Genomic DNA, 9676 nt, shown 5'->3' with positions numbered 1-9676 from the left:
AAGTCCCGCGAAAGAAGGGAAAACCCCTTACGGTTACGTGGCTCCATCGCTCAGTCCTTCAGAGAAGAGCCCGTAAGCCAAGGAACGTCTCCAAAGTTTTGAGCCACTCGGGTTTAGTTCGCGGCGAGTTGGGTCGCTCCGTTACAACCGAGCCCGGCCGGCGGAGGGCTGGTGCCGCTCAGGGCTTAGCTCCCACCCGCCCCGCCCTGGCAGCGCGACCGGGCTCGGGAGCCGGCGCCCCCGGGGGCTGATGCGGGGCAGGGCCCTGCCCCGGGGCGCCGGTTGCTGTCCCGGGCACCGGCCCTCCCGCCTCGGGCTGCCGCGGCGGGGCTTGGGGGGTGCCCTCCGCTGCAGTACCGCGCCTCGCCGCGCACCGGCAACCGCCCCCCGCGGCGTGGGCCGCCCCGGCGGGGGTGGTGGGGGGGCGCAGAGCGGCGGGACGGGGCGGGGCGCGGGGGGCGGGCGGCGGCGGGGCGCTGCGCGGCGCGGCGCGGGGCGGCGCGGGCGCGGCGGGCGGCGGGGCGGCGCGCGCCCGCCGGTGCCGCGCGGGGCGCTGATGCCGCGCGGGGCCGGTCGCGCCGCGGGGCGGCGGGGCGCGCCGGGCGGGCGGCGGGGCGCGCGGCCATGGGGCGCGGGATGCGGCTGGCGCCGCCGCTGCCGCTGCTGCCGCCGCTGCCGGTGCTGCTGGTGCTGCTGGTGCTGCTGGTGCTGGGCGCCGCTGCCGCCGCAGGTGGGTCGCGCCCGCCCGGCGCTCGGCGCTCGCCGTCCTCCGCAGGCGTACGAGGTAGATACGGGGCCGTCTGCGCGTCCGGACGCGTGTGTGTACGTACCCGTGTGCCCGCGGGCGCGCGTGTGTACGCGGGCGCGCGCGTGCATCGGGCGTCCCGTCCGCGTGTGCGCGCTGTATACGGACGGCTGCGGCTGTGCATGCGCGTATATGTCTGCACGCACTTACGCACGTATATATGCGTGTATGTAGGTACGTGCTGTGCACGCGTGTGTCCGCACACGCCGCGCGTGTGGGTACGGGGTGTGAGCGGAAGGGCAGGAGCGCTGGTAGGGGCCGGGGCTGCGCTCCCAGCCCCTCGCCGCAGACAAAGAGGGGTCCGGGCGCGCCGCGCTGCGCGGGGCCGCCTCTGCCCGCCGGGGCTCCGCCGGGGCCGGGCGGGCTCGGCGCGGGGTGGGGGGGGGGGGGATGCCGCGGGAGCGGGGCCCGGCTGCGAGGGGCAGCGGCGGGACGCGGAGGAGAGAGAGGCTCTGGAATCCGTCGGCGCTTGCGGGCGGCGATGCCCCGAGCCGTCGGGGGGCGGGCAGGGTAGGCAAAGCGGGCAGCGCAGGTAAGGCGGGCAGCGCAGGCAAGGCGGGCAGGGTAGGCAAAGCGGGCAGCGCAGGCAAAGCGGGCAGCGCAGGCCAGGCGGGCGGGGTTTTCAAAGCCCCTTCCCGTAGCATAAACACTTTGCGCTCAGATCTGCCCGCAGCGGGGTCCTGCCGCGCCGCAGCAGAGACAATTGGGCATAAACAGTTTGCATAACGCTTCCTCGGCCGGTCGCAAGCCGAGTGCCAATTTTGTTCTTTAAAAAGAAGTAAAAGCCCCGATGCGAAACAAACATTTAATCAGGCACAAGATATAAATGAAACATCACAAGGCAAGTGTTGCTAAAATGCTTAAGCAGGAAGCATATGATTTTCCATGGATGTTTTACAGGTGAGTCATGGTATTCGCTGCATGCTCTTACTCATTACTGAAGATCCCAGCCCGGTGGCATGTGCAGTATATAGAATGGGAGTATTTCCTTGGGCAGATGCATTAAATGCAAGAAAGGAAAAGCACCTTTTCCAGGGCTGTGGCAGAGCAGCCATGAGCTTGTGGCTGACAGCGTGGAAATCTTTATGCTCTCATTTGTCCTTTTACTGAATCCTTGTGGCAGCCAGCATTACACTAGAAAGCTGTCACTTTTCATAACATGCAGTGCTCCGCATCCGTCATGCAACGCTTTCCAATTCAAGTGAAAACAAACACCCTTTCAAAGGGGGTTTCCTCTCCCCCCTTCCCACCCCTGGGATGGGAAATGGGGTATGTGTGCCAGCAGCACTTCTCAAATCCTACTGAAGCCAAAGTCCCTGGCCCCAGGTGAGGAAAGGACCCTCCATGCCTGGCCCAAAGACAAATGCAGTCAGTGACCATCTGTGACCGGGACTGGAGCATACTAGGAGCTGAGAGCAACTGAATGCACTCAGCTCCCAGGGTCTCACATGGGAATTTGGTAGTCAACTCCTCCTGGCTAGGCTCAGGCAGAGCCTCCCCCCGCCCCAGGGACAGCTACGCAGAGCCCTGCCGTCACCACCACAGTCACCAGTCACTGGGAAACCTCCCACTGACCAGGTCCTCCTCCACTACCTCCCCGGGGACAGTAATTGGTGGTGCACAAAAAACAAAAGGACTTGATGAACACAGACAGTAATTTCGACCTGTCTCAGGGTGCTGACTGAGCCCCGCTCTTTTTACCTCTTCCCGAATCTGCTTTGAAATCCTGTAACTGAGGGAACCGCAGTAAATGTTCATCTATTTGTTTAGCGACTAACTGCGCTGTGTTACATGTAGCCAAAGAATCCAGGAAAGCAGCCAAAGACATAAATTAGGCCAACTTGCGGCAAGCCTAACTGATAATATGATAATAGCAGTTACTTACCTACCCCTCAGGAGAGCTGTGTAGGTTAGTTAATGTTTATACAATGCTTTGAAAAGGATGTTCAGGAGTCATAAGTGATATTACATTAATTTTACAGTGATATTTGTTTACTTTTCTAGAGTAAACGTGTTCTGCAGTTAGTATAGATCATCTCAGACACAGTTTTACCAGGTCCCTTGAGGAAGCCACTTGACTGAACATTTCTTTTCCACTAAAAATTTCCCAAGACTGTTTACCCCATGAAATCCAGAGAGTACATTCAGAAGTGCTTTGCCAGGGGTGCATAACAAGCAGTCGTCCACATCTGTTCTGAATAATCGGTATAGAATACTTGCATAGACCTTTGGAGGTAGAAATTATTTCTTTCCAGGGGTGTTTCTTGAGGAGCAGAAGGAGTGGGGAACACTGTCAGGTTCTGAAGGCTCAGCCTCTGCTAGTGTGTAATATAGCTTAATTGCAACTATGATACTGTAGACAAAAGCTGAAAAAAACCCAGATAAAGGATTTATTGGATGCTAAGCTGGAACAAGCTTTGGACATAATGAAAATGCCAAGAATAAGCCATATTGGTGCACAACGCTGACTATGTATGACTGGCCTGGTGATAAAGATGTTTTGGCCTTCCCCCATCCAAGTCATCAGAGCTTTTTTTTTAATGTTAAACAGTTATGGTTCGTCAAATACAGCCTTGACCTACTGTTACATTTATTAATAAAGAGGTGGAGAGCCCCTAATCAAACATTCCTGCAGCAGGAGGGTTACATTGCAGATGGTTTCACACCAAACCCCATGGTGATTTTATTTTTCTTTGACACTTTAACTGTGGATTTTTAAATCGACAAGGCTTCCAGAGAAACTTGAACAAAAACCACAGAGCCTCAGCTGCGAGGCAGCTTGCCAGCATCATTTCAACCAAGTATTATTTATTTTTTTTCCCCCTTTACACACATCAGTGACAGCCTTCCCAAAATTAAGCATTGCTTTGATTGAACCCTGACCTCAGCAGTAGTTTGGGACTGCGGGGAGATCTGGGGTACGGATGGAGGGGTGGGAAAGGAGGTGAAGATTTGAGGTCACTGGTGGCAGGAGATATTCCTACCAGCTCTCACACCCCTGACACCCAATCTACCGCATGGTGATCTGGGATGCAGCGAGGCTGTCCCCTGTGGCCATCTAGCCTCCTGCCAACATGCCGCCTTGGCTGCCCAATGTCGACGGCAGCCCGTCTTTCTTGTGCTTTTCTCCCCTTCCCCAGGACCACCTGAATCCCCTTGGAGGCCTCAGGACAGGGGTGGCATGGCCACCGTCACTGCCCCCTAAGCCTCAGCCCTCTCTGGCTCCCTCAGGGCTGGAGGGTGAGGTGGAGCCATCTCTCTGCCTGCCTGCTGCCTGCTCTGCTCTACAGCTCTTGGTAGGGATTTTCCCAAGTGCAGGGAAGCCCTGAGGGGTTTTTGGTGTGTTTTGCTCTTATAGACACACTGAGCTCCGTGGAGAGGAGCGCTGAGCATCACGCCGTGCTCTCCCTCGGCTCCTCTGGGGCTTGGCGGGTATCAGCAGCCCACGGTCTCGGCAGGGGCAGTGTCCCCAAAAAGCGTGTGCGAGCCACATCTGCTTCCGACAGGGTGGGGTGCACCCACCTCAGGAGCTGGCTTCATCTCCCCACTCTCTGCCTTGCAGGTCTGGGCGGTGTGGTGGGAGCGGGCAGCCCCTGCGAAAAGGCCTGCAACCCCCGGATGGGCAACCTGGCGCACGGGCGGGTGCTGCGGACGGAGACGGCCTGTGGGCGCCATGTCACCGAGTCCTTCTGTGCCTACACCGAGGATGCCCAGCGCCGCTGCAAGCGCCCCGCCTGCGGCCAGTGCAGCGCAGCCCATGCGGGGCTGGCCCACCCCCCTGCCGCCATGGCCGACTCGCCGTTCCGCCTGCCCCGAACCTGGTGGCAGGCGGCCCAGGATGCCCCCCACGAGACCATCCAGCTGGACCTGGAAGCTGCCTTCTACTTCACTCACTTGATTTTGGTCTTCAAGTCACCCAGGCCAGCCGCCATGGTGCTGGAGCGCTCCCAGGACTTTGGCGAGACGTGGAAGCCTTACAAATACTTTGCTGCTAACTGCTCAGCCACCTTTGGGCTGGAGGATGATGTGAGGCAGAGAGGAGCCATTTGCACTTCCAGATATTCAAGTCCCTTCCCCTGCACTGGAGGAGAGGTAGGTCTGCCAGGGTCAAGAAGAGAAAGCCCTCGCTCCAGCCCCCTTTCCCTCTGCAATCTCTGCTCCAGTGTTTATGCTTCTTATTTTACTGCACTGGCATCCCTTGCCATTACATTTATATCACAAGGTGAATTAACACAATTCGTTCCTAGGTGATGTAGGCACCACCCTGCCCCTCTCTTTGCTGAGCTCGTAATCCCCCTCTTTTCCAAAAACTCTTCTTCCCTCACCCAGTGAAACACCCCTGCACAACTGCTGCTAATTCCTCAGGAAAACCAAAGGGAACATGGCTCTTGACGGTCTTCTCCAGATCTGGCAGTCGTGTGGTTTTGGGGTGATGCAAATCAGTCCAACTTAGACCAAAATGCAACTACATTAAAATTAATGGTCACCAAATTCACTTTTAATAGGGACCACCTTCACTGAGAAGTAAACGTGTAACCATTCAAAATAGCTACACTGAAGTACCATTCCCATAGGCCGCATTAGCCAGGCAATTAAGAAACCTTATACCACATCTTTTTTTCCTCTGTGCACACTTATTCTCATGTGAAATGAGCATGAAAAAATTAAGAAAAACATCACGTTTGCTAAGAGGAAAAATATATGTGAACAATAGATGTGAAAAAGATTTTCAGTATCAGAAACAGCAGATCATGCACTTGGAGGTGCTACCAATAATACTCTTCCCTTTGGTGCCTAAGCCTGTCCCATTGCGCTGGAGACCCTCCACTGGGAGCCACGGCTGCAGGGCTGCCTCCAGGGTCCCCACCCGTGGGGATGTGTCCCCAGTGGCCAGCTCTGGACTTTAAAGGCTGCTCCCTCTAGTGGCCTAATTTAATGAGCTTGCCTGAAAGTTTAATCAAAATTCCCCCTTGACCTAACACAGAGAAAGGAGCAAATCTGATTAGTGAATCAGAGGGTCAGTTATACCATTGTAGTTTCTGCTGAGAACTGACTTTGAGGTGAAAGCCTGGTCCTTGGAGACCAGCATTCATGTCAGAGAAGAATCACCTGTTCAGACCTCTTTGCAGTCATTCAGGGTCACCTCTAGCCATGCTCTGTCTAGGAAGCCACTCTCTGCAGAAATACCGAGAGCTGTTTGTTCACCAAAGTGCAACTCTTAGCTGTGTCTTGGGAAGCAGCCCGTGTCCTGCTCTAGGGGAAGCTGCTCCATGCTCTTGTCAGCTCAGAAGCAAGGATCTCCAGACCTGCCAGACAGACCCAGGATGGTTATTTCATTAGCCCAGCAAAGGGTTTAGCTCAGATGTCTGGTGAGAGAAACTGCTACCTTCCTCTCTTCTCCTGCCTTCCTTTGCTCATGCCGTCAAAAAGCTGCCTGAACTTCCTTTCACAGTGAAATATGTAAAGGGGCTTTTAAGAAAGATGGAGAAATACATTTCACCAGGGCCTGTTCTGACAGGACAAGCGGCAATGGTTTTAAACTGAAATTGATTTAGATTGGGTATAAGGAAGACATATTTTACAATGCAGGTGGTGAGACACTGGAACAGGTTGCCCAGAGAAGTTGTGGCTGCCCCCTCCCTGGAAGTGTTCAAGGCCAGGTTGGACGGTGCTTTGAGCAACCTGGTCTAGTGAAAGGTGTCCCTGCCCATGGCAGGGGAGTTGGAACTAGGTGATCTTTGAAGGTCTCTTCCAACCCAGACCATTCTGTGGTTCTGAATCAGGGCTAACTACAAGGTGGGACCTACAAAAGAAAGGATGGATGTACCCCACTGGGAATTTTCCAGGCCCTCAGCACTTCTGCCAGCCTCTGCGTCCCACCGCCTGAATCATAAAGGTATGCCAGCCTGTGATACAGGGCATGGACTGAAATCTGTAGCTCTCAGGCCAGCCAGCAGGACATGTCTGGGTACTCTGACTTGCGTTCTCCTTTTTCAGCTTTGCCAGGGATCGTTCTCGGGGATGAGAAATGCACGGTGTCATTCGGGGCAGCATCTGCCCTGTTTGTGCTGTGTCCCATGTAGGTAGCACCCCGGTGCAGTTTTCACTGTGGTCATGCCAGTGATGCACCAGGGTGGGGGCTGTGCCTGGCGAGAACCTGTGCAAATCCCAACCTCGGGCCAGCTCCTCTGCAGGTTGGTGCAATGCGTGGGGACAGTAGGATCGAGGTCTTTTAGAAACCAATGCCCATCTCAAGAAGGAGAGGAATGTGGTGGTGTTTGATGCATCTGCAGTAGCATGCTGCAGAAACAGGCTATTTACTGAGCTTGCTCCTGTGGGATCTCTTCTTTTGGCATTGCTTCAGTCTGTGTTGTTGCAAAGAAGGTGTAAAAGTCAAGATCATCTAATTATTCCAGGGTTTAAACAAACGTTGAGTCCAAGGTGCTGGAGCTTATAAGATTTTATTTATATGGCAAACTTCAGTTCCCTGCACTTAAACACCACTTTTTACCTGCAAAGTAATAACAGCAGCTCTCTGGTGACCAGATGGCAAGTCTGCATGCTTAGCAAATATCACATTTAATTTATTACAGTGTGCTACATTCCAGCAATTACTTGTAACTGCCAATAGCAGCATGTATCTCACCTAAAGAAACATCAGAGTTTTGTGTTCTGTTTGGAGTTATGTTGTGCTTTACTCCACTTCTGGTAGCACCTAATTTCAGACATATGGAAACAGTAATTTCACTTGAAACAGTGGTTTCAAATATGCAGTCATCTGAAATGTCCAAGTCTGAAGGGTGTTATTTAATTGGAGCTCAGCTGCCGCAGTTTTCTTTAAAGCACAAACATAAATTCTGCGAGTGCTACTGGATTTCTTTTTTAACTTTTTAGAGTTTTTTAACTGCAGTGTAACAACTGTAACTGTAACAAACTGTGTATCAGTCACACCGTCTGTATACCACTTTCTCCCACTTCAAACATTTCAAGGCCACATGTGCATTTCCAGACACAGTCAGGGCTTGCAGGATTTTGTGTGGAGTCTCTGCACACCGCTGGCAGCTCGGTCACTGCCGCCCATCCCCTTGGATAAGAAATTTGCTTCAGAGGAAGCCTCAAGAGATGGCAGCTCACACCAAACAGCATCAGAGCTTGTCACAGACCTGCGGCTGTTTGGGTTGGTGGTTTCTGGCTTTAGCCCTCTGCAAAGAGCAGGTGGTGCTGATCCACCTGCATTTCTGCTGATCGTTACGGTGCCTGCAAGCCCTGTTTCAAGGCACTGGCATACAGAAGCTCATAGTACTTAGGGGCTTATGGCCTCTTTTTAATAAAACACCTGTTTTAATTTGGAACAAAGGTGTATTTGCTTCAGTTTTTATTGAAAAGAAAGATAAATCTTTTTACATTTCTTCTGCCCTCATCATCATGAGTCATTCCTTAGATGCCTAGTTCAACTCTTGTGACAAAAATACTCCCTCATCACAACTTGCCATGATGTTGATCTTGAGAAGATTTATAATAGCACAGAAAGCAAGCTGCCAAGAATCTGGGTTCATTTCAAAGATCCAGAGCTCAGAGCTGCTGGAGAAATGAGAGATGCTGAAATGGCTCTGGGAGACGCCTTTCATCTTTCTTCTGTAGTAGAGCGGCTCTGGGCTTCCCTTTGGGGTGGTGGTACTGGACTGGTGGAGAGCACTGGGAGACCAATCTGTGCTCAGAGGGTGGCACCGTGCTGCAGTCACCCAAGCGGTGGGAGCCAGAACAGGTAATGTCACATGCCATGTGTGACACTTGGCAGGTCAACTGCTGGGTAGAGTCACCTCAGCAGGGACTTGGTATGTCTCTGCTCTTCTTTGCTACCAGTCCCTGATGCTGCAAAACCACCAGGTATGGTTATCCTCTGCTTTGGATGCATGAGTCCTCCCCTCTGAAGCAGGCGTGAGCTGGAGGATCAACAGCCCAATGGTGTGATTAGGAAGGAAAGGACAGAACTAGACAAAACTGTAGAAGAAAGAGGTTGAAGGCTGCATGACATGGTAGTGATGCCAAGAACACTGCATTGATGCCCTGGGTTTAGTCTTAAAGACTTTCTTGGTGGAAGTAAGCATGAGTTCACAGGTCAGCACGTGCTCAGAGACTTTGCCCAGCTGAGCCCCATGCCGGAGCAGCCTGGCTGTAGTCTGGGCTCATGCAAAGAAGAACCACCCTTTCAGCAGCCAGGAAAGCAATGACTTATCTGCAAGGATCCAAGAGCCAAACAAAACAACTGAGCCCTTTCTCGGTAGGGAACAGAGGAAAAGAGGCAAGTGGTGGGTACCCACCTCCTGCCCTGGCACCCGCAGGCACTCACTGCATCCTGTGTAGAAATCCACCGGCAGGCTGGCACTGCTTTCAGGGTCCTAGGGCCAGGCTGTCCCCCATCATGGGGCCTGTCCAGTAAGGTGAAGGAGAAGTTGGAAGGAGGTGGAAGCCTCAGTACAACCAACCCGGATTTCCAGCAAGCTTCAAGCATCTGCCAATTTGAGGGGTTGGATTTGCAACACTGTGAAGGGGACAAGAAGCTCCTTCCCTGTCAGGGAATAATTTCAGATCAGCTGCAGGCAGAAGGGTCACAAAAGACTTTCCACATTCTTAATTTAGTGAATTAATTGTTTCACAGCAGCAGTTTATTTAGCATAGGCAGAAACCTCTAAATGCTGACCTTATATCATCAGTGTTTTAAGAGAAAGGCTAAGGCCAAGTTTTAGCCTGGATCATACAAATGTGCTACAAATCCAGAGTATTTCCACTTTTTTCCAGGGTGTAACCCTTCAGCCACATTATTGCAAGGAAAATCAGAACTGGATTCACCAGCCAAATGTAATTCAATCT

The 9676-nt window shown here is 53.2% G+C and overlaps 1 protein-coding gene across 2 annotated transcripts in view; it reads left to right on the top strand.

Annotated features, from left to right (window-relative positions):
• The first annotated feature begins 600 nt into the window (after positions 1–600).
• Positions 601–9676, top strand: part of NTN4 (netrin 4) — a 49174-nt gene continuing 40098 nt past the window's right edge. Inside the window, exons 1-2 of one of the 2 annotated variants that reach the window (XM_074870790.1) lie at positions 601–730; positions 4368–4897. In XM_074870790.1, the coding sequence (XP_074726891.1) occupies positions 625–730; positions 4368–4897 (636 nt within the window). In that variant the 5' untranslated portion in view covers positions 601–624. Of the gene's footprint in view, positions 785–4367; positions 4898–9676 lie in introns of both variants that reach the window. The other variant, XM_074870789.1, reaches the window with a different exon arrangement.

This window comes from Strix uralensis, chromosome 5 (genome assembly GCF_047716275.1).
Source record: "Strix uralensis isolate ZFMK-TIS-50842 chromosome 5, bStrUra1, whole genome shotgun sequence".
NCBI lineage: Eukaryota > Metazoa > Chordata > Aves > Strigiformes > Strigidae > Strix > Strix uralensis.
The sequence above is the reverse complement of the archived record's forward strand: the minus strand, read 5'-3'. Positions and strand labels throughout refer to the sequence as shown.